The following is a 15,892-nucleotide window of genomic DNA, read 5'->3' on the forward strand; positions in this document are numbered from 1 at the left end:
GGATAGACTCCAACCCAACCTGTTTAAACATGCTATTGACAAAAAAAAGTGGGAAATAAGGTTAACATATATTTGTGTAATGCTTTAACATTTGCAAAGTGTTTTCTTCTGCAAAACGGATAAAAAGTAAAGATGTTGGCTCTGATTATGATCATTTCTTAGACAAGTGTGACCAATGTAAGACATCTGGCACAAAGATAAGGCCAAACGAGCCCAGAAACTGTCTCAGTCAGAAAGCCTTGATCCTCTTGCCACATAAGACATGGCAATCGAAGGCGACACTGGTTTGGAACACAAGCTCCTTTATAAAACGTTTCAGAAAAGGATTGTAGATCACAAGCAAAATCAGCTCATAAAACAGCCACAAGCAATGGAAGGGAAAACGAATTTGCATAAAGCTTAGCATAAAACATGACTAATGTGGAAATATGTTTTGTATGACTTCACATGTATGATGGCTATTGTGTTGCTTGCCTTCTCAATGGGTTTGGAAAAGGACCTGGAAATAGGGAGAGAATTTGGAATTCAAAATAAAAATTTTAATTCACTCATGAAATTTTAGATGGAAGATAAATAAATAAATGAACCCTTAAAAAAATAAAGCTTAGCAAGAAAACAAAGTCAGAATCATCCCAAAAGAACAATCTTCTATGGTGAGACATGGGAGACACTGGCACAGGATGCCCACATCAAAGAAGGTGCTGTGATCTTTGAATAAAACAGAATTGCAGTAGCTCAAAAATTAAAAACAGAAACCACGAGATGCACAAATTCAGTGACATCTCCACTCCCAATGTTCAGATGAACTATTTGTGTCTATGATTGTGATAGAATCTTCCAAGCTCATATTGGACTGATCAGCCACAATCAGACACACTGTACCTTGACCCCAATTTAGTAATGTCATTTTGGTGCTCTCTGAGAATGAAGGACACAACCAACCAACCAAAAGCATTTGTAGATGAACCGAAGTCGGACCAAAATGATAAGAAATAGAACACATGTGCCAGCATTTCCACTGGGACAGATCCCATCACTGTTATTGGCAGAATCACTTCATTTGGACTCTGAATACCTAAGTATGTACTCTGCTACATGAAAAATGAAATTTGACATGAAAATGGCATTTAAAAAGATGAATTTGGGAAGAGCAGATGGACCACATCAAACACATACAGAAGAAATCTGTATTGAAGGTGACAATTTTGAAAGCTCTCAGAGACTGATTTTCAAAATATTTCAAAAGATGGAAAAGATCACAGACAGTACCATCATCCAAAAATGATGACCAAGAAGACATCAACCCACATGCCAAATTTCTTGTCCTTATAAAAAATTTTTTATGAAAGAAGACCATGTCACATGTCAAAGATAGATCTTTGATGAAAATATGAGAAGAAAAGAAGCAGGATTTCACAGAAAGTTTTCTACCACAAACCATATTTTCATTAGTCACACCATTTATTGACTAGTATAATGAATATGATATATCACTGAGTTTAATATTTGTTGATTTTCAAATAGCATTTGATTAATATGTAGGGGAAGACTGAGGTTGGATAATGAAAGCCCGTTTTTACAAGCATATTAAGTGCGCTCTACTTAACACAACCCCCATGTGAACTTGAGCATGTACAAGCATGATTTCTAATAAGCTTAACACATGAAGGAGAGGAGCCTTTTGTTGGCTGCTAAGCCAGAACCAGGAGTGCATTCATTTAAAAAATGTATTATTGTGTTTTGTTGTTATTTCATTGCCTGAATTTCTCTCAGTAAATGTCACTCTCTACCCCTCCCAAAGAGCTATCTCATATAACAAAGAACCAGGTGTGCATTCAAAAGGCACTGTCCAGTCAGGGGTTTACTCTTTCTTGCCCGGTTGTGTTTGAGTGAGAGAAATGTATTTTTAAGTCTCTGGGTAGAGCAAGGTTTCAGGACCTCCCTCCCCACCCAGTGTCAAAACATGATGAAGGAAAAGAAATTTCTAATTTTTTCCTGCCTAAGACCACAGATCCCTTAAAATTTATCCATGGACTGTGTACCTCAGAATAAGAATTTTTGCCTTAAGTGGATTTGCTTCAGAATCACAGAATTTCAGACCTGCATGGGAATCTGGTAGTCAACTAGTCTAATCTATACCTCAATCAGAAATCTCTCTACTACACCCCCAACCCAGCCTTTACCCCAAGACCTTCAGACACAGCATCTTGCTCAGGGATGACTTAACAAAGAAAAGATGGTTGACGGAAACAAGAGATGGCAAGGCCCCAGAAAGACAAGAATTGTATCATTTTTCATCTTTGCGTTCCCAGTAGCTATCAGAGTCTTCTGTATATAGTAGGTGTCTAAAAAAATTGGCTGAATCATCCATCACATTTCTCAGTTAAGCAAGCCCCATAAAATCTATGCATTGCCTCAATACTAAATAGGACCACAGGGACTACAACAGGAGGCACAGAACGGCAGGCACTGAGCAAACTCTTAGCTTAATTCTCCCCCTGCTATATGCCATCAATAACCAACCAATCAAACAAGTGGGTCATTCCCTCATGAATAAGTAGAAATTGATTCTGCAATCAGGAAGCCACAAGGGATGGAGACAAAGTCTGAAACCAAAAAGCCAGCCCCAATTTCTCTTCTCTCCATGCACTTTCTTGGCTTTGAAGCCTAATAGGAAAAGTAGAGGCTACTCACAGGGTCTGGATGGCTCGGAGGGAGGTGAAGGTCCCCTTAGCCAGGCTCTGGATCTTGTTGTCATATAGTGAGAGCAGGGACAGGTTCTGGAGATCTTGGAAGGCATCAGCTCGGATGCAGTTGATCTTGTTGGCATTAAGAAGGCTGTGGAATGAAGAAGAGAAGTAGCAGAGAAGATAAGAAATAAAGGCTACAATGTCCTTGCTGGGATGTAGGACTTGGAATAGTCTGGATTTTCACTGCCTACAAAAAGGGCTGATAATTATGTCACAAAGTTATTACCTCCCATGTACTGATCAGTCACCAAAGAATGTGTCTGCCTCTTGATTATAAAGGGTCCTATAATTATGCACTGGAGCTTAGATCATAATGTGATTGCAAGATATGAGTCTATAACATATTGATTCACCAAAATGTATCCTGATCCTACCAGTTGCTAGTGTATTCTCTACCTTCCAAAAATTGCTTTATATTTATTTGTCTATTTCATATTCCTTCTTTCGCCTTTTTTCCTCTCCCCAAGGGGATGTATGCTTCTCTAAGATGAGGAGCTTCTTTTTTGTCTCAGTAACCCCACTTTCTACCACAGAATCTGTCACATAATAAACACTTAATGAATGAAAAGATGGGTGGATAAATTGGAAAATATTGAAATTGTTACATTCAAGCACTTAAATGCACTCGAGCACTTCCCCATATTCCCAAAGTCCAATTTGACAATTTAAATAGCTGAGGTAAGGAAGCTGGGTTAAGGACCAGCCTGAACCCTAAGGAGTATCCATTATTATATCCCCATATAGTCATCAGAATTTATCCTAGTCATAAGTTTCAAGGTAGCATCATAAAATATACATGTCTCTACTCTGAGACAGAGCTTTACAAAGAAGCTTTATTTCATAATCTTCATTGTCCTGGCATCCACTGGCTAACTCTGGGTCTGCTTTTCACCTGTTCCTAGTGATACCTTAGCTCCATCTTCTACATAAAGAATTGCACTGTCTAAGAGGCTCTTCCATCTCTTGTTATCCTTTTGGGCTGATGAGATAGTATGATAAAATCTCCCTAATTTAGCTGTGATGAGATAGAAAAATGAAAACTCTTCCTTCCATCCTCCTCATTCTGACTGAAAATATTTAGGAGAATGACGTTAGTTCTGGGAGCATTTTCTGAAAGATTTGCCATGCCCCCAAGTAGGGTCACTCCCCTTCCCTGTGGGAAAAGTCCAAAGGAACTTTCATAAGCTGATAGTCCTTACAGCAATTGCAGGGTGTAGAGCCCTCCAAACACTCCCTTGGGCAGGTCTGTGATCTTGTTTCCATAAAGAACACTGGGGAACAAAGCAGAAATAATAAGTTAGAGGGAGATGCTCCCCTCACCTGGCTCTCTCTACTTAGTCCTATACTAGAAACATGGAATTAGAGGCATGTTCTGAAAATGAATGAGACAGAATCATGTACCATGCTGTAGCTTAAGCTCTATGCTCACTTAAGATCACTGGATTTTGAAGGTGTATAGTCCTCAGTGACAATCTATGTGAATTAAGGTAAAAACCTCTGCAGTGCAGGTCAGGCTAATTCGTATTATTCCAGAGCACTGGAAGCACTATTCTTAATGCTCCTCCTTTTTTCCCTTTTGCTGATTTTTCTCTCCCAACATGATTCATAAAGCAATGTGTATTAAATTTTTTTTAATTATTAAAAATGCTCTTCCTTCTTCATCACACTCCCAATACTCTTCTGATAGACTCAGTCCTCTAGTGAGCTACATGGTTCCAGAGGTAAGCTTCAGCAACTCTATCCCACTTTGGAAGAATCTTCAGTAAAGGCATTTGCACATCAGAAATCGGCAAATACTACAAATCAGGAGTTGATATGTTGGTTTCTTGATCTTTAGAGTTAAGGCAGCAATGAAGAAAATTTTAATAACACAAATTCAATTAAAAAATGTATCACAGTTCTCAGAGGTCTTTTAAACATTTACCAGTACCCCCTAGCGCGAATTTATGTCAATAGGCTCAAAGCCTCTTGTCAGAAATTCTCCTTAACTCATCAGTGTGGGAGGCACTTGCCCTTGCTCTGTCCCTGGCAAACCTAACTCTGCTTTCATCTCCAACACCCAATCCACCTGTGACTGGGTTCTAGGAGAGACACCAAGGGCCAGTCCCATTCAGAAACCCCAACTGGTGCTGGGGGCAGTGCCAAGAGCCTTGGAGCCCATCTGTTACTCACAGAGAGTTCAAGGAACGGAGACCCTGGAATGCATCAGGAGCAATCTCAGATATCTGGTTATTGCTCAGGTCTCTGGAAACCAAACAGAAGAGAGAGAGCTTTTCAATTTCACAACTATATTTTCCACTTCCTAAATACTCTCTTTTAAGAAAGTTAAAGTACATTAGGCTTGTTTTATCATTTCATTTCATAGTTTATCAATTATAAAATGGAGCAGGTATGGTCTTCCCTCTTTTATTGATGAGGAAAATGGGATAAAGGGTCACAGAATCTTGGAGTGAGAGCTGAAATAGTTGTGGAGGGAGACAGCTAGTTGGTGCAGTGGATAGAGCAGCAGCCCTGAAGTCAGGAGGACATGAGTTCAAATCTGTTCTCAGACACTTAATACTTCCTAGTTGTGTGACTGTGGGCAAGTCACTTGACCCCAGTTGCAAAAGAAAGGAAGAAAGGAAGAGAAAGAGTAGAAAGAAAAAAGAAATAGTTGTAGAGATCATCCAGTCCAACCACCTTCTTTTATAGGAAAAGACATGGTAGTCCAGAGAACTTGAGTGTTACATAGTTAGTCAGAGATGGGAATTTGAATCCAAGTGCTCCAACATTAGTTATAGTGCTCTTTCTATCACACCACACTTCCTCCTAGAGTTTAAAGCACACTAACTTACCAAGAATTAGATATTAAACAATAATGCTAAGAAGAGAATCCAGAAATCTCATGGGCTGCTAGAATTGAAAGGACTTTTATAAGTAATTTAATCAAACCCCCTCAGTTTCCAGATGTGTCATAGGGAGGTTAAGCTCCTTACATATAGTGAATAAGTATCTGATCTAAATCTTCTGATTTCAAGTCTATTTTTCTTTACACCACCCTGGCTCTCACTACAACAGTCTCATTCTTTGCCCACCCCCATCTCAGTATTCTATATGCTTTCTTTAGCCCTTAATTCTGAGTCAACATTTTCCAGAATCAGAGGGAAGTAGCTGTCCACTGAGAGTCAATGAGACTTAGCCCCAAACTACTGCAATCAAGGTAGAAGTGGTGGTGTCCAAGAAATAGGTATTATAAAGCCACATGGGCAGCTCTGTGCTCACTTCCAGGTTTGCAGCCCTTCCTGTCCATCTCTCCTACCTCCCCTAAAGTCATAGGATGAGTCCCAGGCAGGTCTCGGAGAACACTAGTTGACTGAATGCACTTACATCCTCCTTAGCTTTCTGTAGGGAGAAAAGGCTCCGGGGGGTATTGATTTGATGCCATTGAGCTCCAGTCGGCTGCAAAGAGAAAAACAAATAAGAAAATTAAGGACCGATTCCACAGTCTACAGGAAACCCTTGAGCTGAGTACCTACGAGAACTTCAACTACCAATTAATTCCCTGCCAGAAGGCAGCTTCTTCCAGCAGCCTGGCACCATCTTTTCCCTCCTGGGGAATCTACCCAGCGTGATAAGCTGCACTCATCCAAAAGGATGAAGCTGATGACGTCCATTGAGTTATTGGCCCAAAGGCCAGAGTCCCTATTCTAAGACTCTGGGGAAACCGTGGGGAGCAGGGCTGATAATGCTTCAACTTACAACTAATTAAAGTTGCATATGTTATCAAAAAGAAAACCCTTGCTAAAGCCAGAAGGCATTACTGGTTGAGCTGGAAAGTTTCTAGATGAGAAAATGTAATAACATTCCCTTTCCCGTCCTCCACTTTCCAGCACGAAGCTCTGGACTACCCTATTGCCAGCCTATTACAAGCCGATGGGTCCAGAAACCCAGTCAGAAGACTGGAGCCAGAAGCTTCCTTTTCAGAATTTGCTTGATAGTTCTTAGATTAAAAAAATAATCATAGATGTGAACAGAGAGAGAGAGACACAGAGAGAGAAAGAAAGAGAAAGAGACAGAGACAGAGAAAGAGAGAGAGAGTTAGAGAAAGAGAGATAGAAAAAGAGAAAAAGAGAGAGAAAGATAATCTGGAGCCAGAAGAAGCCTTAGAGGTTCTCCAGTCCGACTCCTTCTCTTTACGGTTGAAGAAATGGAGGCTCCTAGGAGGACACAGCTATTAAATCTATATCTTTCTGGCTCCCAAGTCCAGAACTCTAACCACAAGGCTTTTCTCCCCTGCTGCTTTCTCTTCCTCAGGCAGGGAAAGGAAATTCTGAACCTTGAGGAGATCAGCCTGAATCCCACCAAAAAGAACAGAATGGGCTGTTCCTAACAGACTCCAAGAGATGGCTGGGTGGGAGGACAGTAGTCCTGATGACAGCTGTTTTCCAGGCTCAGTCTTGGGTGCCCAGCCCCAAGAAAGCTCCATACTGGGGATCGAGGCTCAAACTGAGCATCCCCTCTGACATTTCTCTCTAATACTCGCCAAATCCCTTGCTCTTCATCCTCTCCTTCATACACTCATCTATATGCTGAGTTAAAGGGGGTAATAAATTGCACAAGCCACAATTTTGCTTAATTAAACCCTAATCTCTTTTCATGGGGAATGGAAGGGGCTGTGACTTTTTCAGCCAAGGAAACTTGTAACCAGAAACTTCCTCTACTAATTCCAATTCACACCTGAACATTCAAATCTTAGGGACCTGCCTAGCACCCTAACAGGCTAAATGGCACCAGTGCATGTCACAGACCTGATGGAATCAAGAATGCCAGTTCTCTGCCCACTATGTCAGTTGCTTTGTCTAGGCAGCAGCAGCTCTGTAGCCCAGAGCCAGCAGCCTCAGGGGGGAAATGGCATCAGAGAGAGCTGCCATTGTCTGGGACATGGAGAACCTTGGTGGGAAGACCCCCTCGTTAGGCAGCACATACCAGTGCTAAGCTTCCCTTCTGTCACTAGATAACCTTACAAGCATTTCCTTCTCTGCAATTCAGTTTCCTCTTTTGTGAAATGAGAGGTGGAGTTGAGTAATCCCCAAAGATCTTTTCTAACCCAGAAATTCATTGTTTTTTTGACTTAACATTTATTATCCCAGTCTGAACTGACAGCACAGGATGACCCCACTCTAAGTTCCCATTTGGAAACCATTTTGGGACAGATGTTTCCTGAGCCTCTAACTATAAGCCCATAGTCTCAAGACTAAGAAAGGCTATTATCCTAGCAGGAACTAACAACATTTATTTGGGCCTTTAAAGTTTACAAAGTTTTTTTACCCTTTATTTCATTTGAACCTCACAATCACCTATGACATTAGTTTTTTTTCTCTCTCTCTCTGTGTGTGTCTCTTTATCTTTCTCTCTCTTTTTCTCTTTTTCTTTCTCTCTTTCTCTAACTCTCTCTTTCTCTTTCTCTGTCTCTGTCTCTTTCTCTCTCTGTGTCTCTCTCTCTCTGTTCACATCTATGATTATTTTTTTAATCTAAGAACTATCAAGCAAATTCTGAAAAGGAAGCTTGTACCAGTGCAGATCAGTATATATTTTGTGACTGAGTCATAGAATTTCCTGGAACATTGGGAGGTTGCATGATTTACCCAGGCTCACACTGTCAGGAGTGCCCAGGGCATCCTAACTCCAGCCTTCCCCTTTATCCACCATGACACATTACTAAAGTCTCATTCCTAAGGATTTCTCATAGTTTCCATTCTGTTCCCATATGGATAATATTTATTTCCCAAAGGTAAGCAGTGCCCTTTTCATTCACAGATTAAGAACCTTAAAGCAAATATCATTAGAGTTATTATTAGAGTGTTCCCCATCCTTTTAATATGCTAGAAATGGAACTCAACAGTTCTGATTCTTTGTTAGAGTGCTCAGAACATGCCTGATAGAGAAAAAAAAAACAAGTCAGAAGATACTTTCTTAGAGCCTCTCAAGGAATCTGAGCTTTCCTCCAGCTCCAATATCCTGTCTGGACAAAGGGCCCCAGACCCTATTGTGCTATGGACCTAAGTTGAGGAGGCAAATCCATCTGAAAAAAAAAACCTTCTTGTTCTAGGGGACTGCTGTCCCAGATGATCTGAAGAGAAGGGACGCAAGCCACGCCTGGCCACAGCCTGCCCTCTCCCCGTGAATGCTTTCCCCATCACTCACATCTCTGTCATGGTCTCAGGCAGGTTGGCCGGAATAGCGGTGAGTCCTTTGCCACGGCAGTCCACGATCCCATTGCTGCAGGCACACATGGGTGGGCAGGATCCTAAGGACAGGGTGCACACAGGGGACCGGGTGGCCTCCCCTTGTCCTACAGAGGGCAGCAAAAATAGTGGCTCAGGGACGAAAGGTGTCTGACCCTTTGGAGAGAGGAAACCCTCCATGTACAGGTGCTAGTTTATTTGATTTATTATTAAAACATCTCTTCCCTATGCAATATGGAGCAAGAAATGGGGAAGAGAACTTCATGATAACAAGTTACCACTGATTTTGACTAAGTTACCATTGCTGAGTTCAAATCCAGCCTCAGGCTCTTTTTAGCTATATAACCTTGAGTAAGACATTTAAACTCTATTGCCTCAGTTTCCTCAACTATAAAAAGAGGATATTAAATAGTACCTATTACTTAAGGTTGTGGGAATCAAATGAGATAATATTTATAAATGCATTCTCCCAGGGACTTGGATGATAATGTAGATTTGTGCCTATCCCAAACTCTTGATATCCAAGGTGTCTTTTTTCTTTTTTTTTTCTTCTCTCTTTTCTTTTATTATAGCTTTTTAATTACAAGATATATGCACGAGTAATTTTTCAGCATTGATCCTTGCAAAACCTGTTCCAACTTTCCCCTTTCTTTCCCCCATCCCCTCCCCCAGACGGCAGGTAGTCCAATATGTTAAATATGTTAAAGTATATATTAAATACAATATATGTATACATATCCAAGGTCTCTTTTGACTCGAAATGTTACAAACCTGCAGAATAGCTGTGAGCTGGAAACTCTAGCAAGAGTATTCACTTTCCCTCAACTTCATGTCTCCTACTACATACTATCCTGCACATCTTAATCACTTCCTTTGTAATATAGCATTTTATTTCATTTATTTAAAAACATGATTCTGAGGTGGGTTCCTGAATTTCCCCAGGCTGTTAAGAACTCTTGACTAAATTGTGATGCATTTGGCTTTCCTTAATAATGCGTGATTCAAGGAAATTTAAATAGTCTTGGGATGGAAATGCCAATCACATCCAGAAAAAAAAATTGCAAAGAATTAATGTGGATCAAAACATAGTATTTTAACTTATTTGCTTGTTTTGTTTTTTCTTTCTTGTGTTTTTGTCCCCTTTTGGTCTGATTTTTCAGGCCCAACATGACAAAGATGGAAATATGTTTAAAAGAATTGCTCATATTTAACCTTTATAAGATTGCTTTCTGTCTTAAGGAGGGAGAGATAGGAAAGGGAGAAAGAAAAATAAAACACAAAGTTTCATAAATAAGAATGTTGAAAACTATCTTTATATGTGTTTGGAAAACTAAAATATTATTTAAAAAAAAAAGAACACAACTAAATGATCCCTAAAGTCCTTTCTATCTCTAAATTTGAAGATTTCGAGTTTTGAGATTTGAAATCAGATCTAGTGGAAGTAATAGTATTGATTTGACTTCTGCTTTGGATCTGCAACAAGGAGGGATGAGTGACAAAGAAGGTACATCCATTCAGGGCAGATGACAAGAAAATTGTGATGCTGGAACATGAAGTATGACTTGGGCTGGCCAGATATGCTGAGATATGAGAGACAGATAGAAGAGAATCCATCAATCAACCAGCATTTATTAAATATGTATTGTATGCCAGGCACTGTGCTTGGGATTGTGAATATAAAAACAAAAATGAAACCTTTCTTGGCCTTGGGAAGTTTGCATTCTACCAAGAAAGTTATGGTTTGATATAATTATAAGAATAGCAGCTCACAGAGGCTAATCAGAAGTACCTTTGGGCAGATGGGAAACACATAACAGTAAGTCAGGCAACTAACAAAGATGCTGTGAAAGAGCTTACTGAGGTGATTCAGGCCAGTTTCAATGGTCTTGTGATGGAGAGAGCCAGCTCCACCCAGAGAGAGGACTATGGGGACTGAGTGTGGATCATAACATAGCATTTTCACCTTTTTTGTTGTGGTTTAGTTGCATTTCTTCCCTTTTTGATCTGATTTTTTTTTTTGTGCTCCATGATAATTGTGGAAATATGTATAGAATAATTGTACATGTTTAACATATATTGGATTACTTGCCATCCAGGGGAGGAGGTGGAGAGGAAGAGGAGAAAAAAATTGAAACACAAGGTTTTGCAAGGGTGAATGTAGAAAACTAATATATAAAAACATATATCTTGAAAATAAAAAGCTTTAAAAATAAAAAAGGAAAGATCTCACTGGTACTTTTCCATGTGAGTATCCACTGACTGGCCTGGGATGGCAAAAAGGGAACATTCTGCAGTTTGCAGGGCATTGACAGGACCATCAATACAGGGAGCTAAGCACTCTCCTACCGTGACCATCAAAGATCCACTGCTCTACTTCTGCCCTTGTAGACACTGATAATAGCACCAACTTATAGCTATCAATTAAATTCTGTTAACATTCATTAAGTGCCTCCTATGGGCAAGGCACTGGGGATAAAATGACATGTTTGACACAGCTTAAGAAACTTACAGTCTGATAGAGAAAGAAGATTTTTGCATAAATATCCAATATTCAATTTGTACATAAATGATCCAAGGGAGAGTGTGATTAAGTACAAAGGATGGGTCCAGACAGTGTATAGTAGTGCCTGAAGCATCCTAACAGGGCAATCCACACGGCCTGACATTGTGCCACAAGGATGTAGACTGGGTCACAAAAGTGGCTGAGTTCTTGCTTCTCTGTCCGGGGAGACCTAGATACTCTGTCAGTCTTACCTTGTGTTAGCTTTGAAGTGGCCTGTAGTGCTACCAGGGGCACCACACCCCCACGACAAGGCTGGACCCAGAGGTGTCAGAGATTCTAGGCAGGGAATCTGGAGGACTAAGGTTCTGGGTCCCAGCCTGCTGATAGGCCCTCTGATGCCTTTCTGCTTTCCAGATACTGCACAAGTCCCAGCAGAGCAGGCCCCCAAAAAACAAATTACACTCAAAAAATTATCAATCCTGATAAGGGATGCTCAAGATGATCACTCTGCATTAACCTTCCAAGTAGGAAGAAACTAAGCATTATCCTTAACGGAGCTGCTGGAGTCTTCAAACTTGCTTCATGAGCCAATGCAGTCACCATTTCTAGCCGGCCCCCACCAAGCTTCATATTCCAACCTCCCTATTTTCTAGTCATTTCCCCTGCACGGGCACCTTCTTTGTCACTTCTCCTTCCTTCCTCCAGGTCTGAAGCAGCAGTTAGATCAATATGATCCCTGCTACCAGAAAGGGCACTGGGATCAAGTCCCCTTGGACCAGGTTGCTGACTTCCCAAACCAGAGCACCTCTCCCTGGTCACTAATTCCCCTAGATGTGCTGTCTCCTTGGTAAAAGTGCAAGCTCCTTGAAAGCAGGAACTATTACTTCTTTCTTTTTGTGTTCCATGCTAAGCACATAGGAAGCACTTCATAAGTGTTTTTTATTTATTCATTAAAAATAAAGTAAGAATTCTATGGCCACAACCTGTGTTCAGTTGTAACCCAAGGGAAAAATATGAACACATAAGCAAGAGAACACTAAAGAGAGAAAATACCCCAAATGGGAAACGACATGTTTCACAAATAAAGGAAAACGTTTCATCCCTGTCTTCCCTTGTTTTTGGAGAAGGGGGGAGGGTCTAAATTTTGGGGGTCTCTTAAACTTTGAGATGCTCCTATCTATTTGTCTTCTAGCCACATGTACTATGGTGAATTAGTGATTTGGTGATTATTTGGTGAGTGATTAATGATTCTGAGGGTGAGCAGATTCTGCTTTGTACAAAGTTAAGTTCACGGACCAACATGCAGCTACTGGACAAAGAAGTAATAATTTATTAGCTTGTGTAGGTATTAAATTCTCATGTTTAATGGGAGAAAAGCTGCTTTCACGTTTGACTGAGGGTTGTGAGCCTATGTTATGACTGGGTGAGATGAGCACATCCAACTAAACAAATCACACTAGCAAGAAATCAAAGCTGATTCTTTGAAATTCTTTGGAAAGATATGTCCAATGAAATCTGAAGAAAGAACACATCAGCAAAACACTTGCTTCCTTGTTGCAATGAAACTTTTGGTACAAATAGAGAAATAGATACAATGATAGATAAAGAAAGGGAAAAGTGATATCCGTATCACTAGTGGCTGTTACACTATACTTCTAGAAACTAACAGAGTGGGGAAGATAAGATTAGACTAGAGAAACATATGCTTCTTTTTCTCTCTGTTTCAGGAAGAATCAAATAGTGGGGAAAAATTAGAGGAAGCAAGTACAGGGAAGTTTTGGTTCTCCTCACCTGAGCAGCTGAACTCGCTCTTCTGGACCTCAGCCACATTGAGACTTCGCAGGGAGGCAGGTCCTGAACACTGTGTGAAGAGCCCAATGGTAGGACGTTGCCTTAGCCACTGAGAGAGCCAGGCCAAGTGGCAATCACAGAAAAGGTGGTTGGAGTGTAAACGGCTGGAGGCAAAGGTGAAAAGTGGGAGGTTACAGTCCTGGTAGGGCACTCCCATCCATCTTCCCAAATTTATTTGGCTGGATTAGCCAACCTTTAAGAGGTCTTCCAGCATCAAATTTAGGATCCCCATGCCATTTAATAGAAATTGTTCCACTCTAGCTAAATATAGAATAATTTCAGTTATCTAAGATAAAGCACAATTAGAAAAGAAAAAGAAAATTTGCAGCCAAATATTACCTCGTGTATCTCAAAGGAAAAAGCAATTATAAAGTATTTTTAGATTACCCATTGTTTTCCCCCCACACCTCTAGTCCTAATTTTACCAATTAAGCACCAAATTATACACACAGCCCAGAACTGTGCTAGATGATGAGGGGAATATAAGAGATATGGAGAAGACTCAAAAAGTTTTCACTGGCTTATCAGATGATTGTAATGGCTTGATTGCCGTTGCAATGGCTGATTGCAATACCTCTATTTTGCTCCCAAGACATACTTACAAAGTTCGGAGCTTGGGCATGTGGTTGAAGCTGGAGACGGGGATAGTAGTGATGTTGTTGTTATTCAGTGTCCTATACATAAAGAAATCAATGTCATTCATTCAGCTATTTGCTCAGCACTGTGTTATGCATGATGGGGCAGGAATATGGAGGAAACATCAGACAAAGTCCCTCCTTCAAGGAGTAGATCCCATGTCCTGAGTGAAAAGCCCAAATAAGGCAGCAAGGTGGAACAGTGAAGTCAGTTTTGGGGTCAAGGAGACCTGAGTTCAAATCCAACCATAGACATTTATTATAGCACCCTTAAGTCACTTAAATTCTATCTGTATAGTTTCTTCAACTGCTAAATGAGGGTATTGATAGCATCTCTTCGCAAGTTTGTTGTGAGGATCAAATATTTATAAATGGTAAATACCAGGCATTTAATACATATTTCTTTCTTTCTCAATGGGCAGTAAATGTCAGAGATATTCATTGATTGACATTACTATTACACTTTTGAGATTTCCCAAAGCATTTTATGTTTACTATTCTGCTTGACCCTGATAATCCTGTATGTGCTGCAAGTATTATTCTCTCCATTTTACAAGAAATGAGCATCAGAAATGAAGTAATTTGACCAGAGCCACACAGTTAGTGTTGAAATTAAAATATGAATCTAATTCCTTCAGACTCCAAATCTAAAACTCTTCCTAATGGGAGAAAAACCAATGAAATCTGAAGAGGGATGCAACAACACAGGAGACCATAGGGGGAAGAGACCATGGTGGGGTGGGAGAGGCAGTGGGACTTGAACTAGGGCTTAAAGGAAGGAGGGGAGAAAGGAGGACATTTGGAAGGAGCAGAGGTACAGAATAGAGTTCTCCAGACCAAAGAATTCCTTCTGGGAAGCATGGAAATGGTGTAGTACAATGGATAGAGCACCAGGATTACTGTCAGGAAGAACTGGTTTCAAATTCTAACTCTGATTTAGCTGGGACCATGGATATTTAAATCCTTTAATCTCCCTTAACCTCAGTTTCCTTATGGGTCAATAGTCAATAAACATTTATTAGAGCCCACTAAGAGCTAGGCGCTGTGTTGTACGGTGGCTAGAAATAGAAAGATTTATATAAGAGAGTCTTTGCCTTCAAAGAGCTTACAATCTAATGGGAGAAGATAGCATATTATCAAGAAGATTAAAAGTGGATGAAGTCTTGGAATCAGTCAAGGAAAATGATCCAAGAATGTCTGAGTTTCAGAGCTGATTCTAACTTATGAAGCGATAAATTTCTGGAGATCTGAAAATCTAGGAGGCCAGCAGGGTGGGAAATGAGATGAATTCCTTGGCTGCCATCTTCAAACAGAAGGTCTGAGAGATGCTTCCAGATATCCACCTCTACCTTCTCACCTAGGGATAGGGATTGCTAGAATGTGTGACTTTCAAAACATGAATTCATTTTGCAAAATGGTGAACTTCTGGAGAACATGAAATTCAGGTTATCAGGATAGGAAACTCTGAGATAAATTTCCCAAGTGCCTTCCTCAAATGGTAGAGAATTAGGGAAGAGGTCTTCAATGTCCAATTTCCATCTTCTCCAATAAGAGGGATGGAGGGGCTACAGGGATGGGGGCAGAAGGGTGTGAGTTTCAAAAGGGGATTTAATCTTATAGAATGCAGATTATGAAATCCAAAAGATCAAGAGGGTAGGAAATGATGAAGTAAATTCCTTAAATTTCCTCCTTAGAAGATTAGAGATGAATTCTCTGATGTCCAACCCCCACCATCTCCAATCAAAGGAAAGGAGGGACCCCAGGGACAGGAACTGCTGTGGAGGAGCATTTTATCTTGTAAATGACAAATTTCTGGAGATTATGAAATCCAAGTCAGCAGAACAGAAAATGATGAGATGAATTCCCTAGTCTCCATTCTCAAACAGAAGGTCCAAGAGGAACTCCCAGATGTAAAAGGAAAGGAAGATC

General features: G+C 40.4%; 1 protein-coding gene across 2 annotated transcripts in view; it reads right to left on the minus strand.

Annotated features, from left to right (window-relative positions):
- The window catches only part of SLIT1 (slit guidance ligand 1), a 245,809-nt gene that overhangs the window by 56,479 nt on the left and 173,438 nt on the right, over nt 1-15,892 (minus strand). For both annotated transcript variants that reach the window (XM_031956187.1, XM_031956186.1), the window contains 7 exons: nt 13,931-14,002; nt 13,269-13,432; nt 8,934-9,081; nt 6,117-6,188; nt 4,923-4,994; nt 3,950-4,021; nt 2,695-2,838 (listed from right to left, as the gene is read on the minus strand). In XM_031956187.1, coding sequence (XP_031812047.1) covers nt 2,695-2,838; nt 3,950-4,021; nt 4,923-4,994; nt 6,117-6,188; nt 8,934-9,081; nt 13,269-13,432; nt 13,931-14,002 — 744 coding nt within the window. The remainder of the gene's footprint in view (nt 1-2,694; nt 2,839-3,949; nt 4,022-4,922; nt 4,995-6,116; nt 6,189-8,933; nt 9,082-13,268; nt 13,433-13,930; nt 14,003-15,892) is intronic.

The sequence above is a fragment of the Sarcophilus harrisii genome, chromosome 2 (genome assembly GCF_902635505.1).
Source record: "Sarcophilus harrisii chromosome 2, mSarHar1.11, whole genome shotgun sequence".
Classification (NCBI taxonomy): domain Eukaryota; kingdom Metazoa; phylum Chordata; class Mammalia; order Dasyuromorphia; family Dasyuridae; genus Sarcophilus; species Sarcophilus harrisii.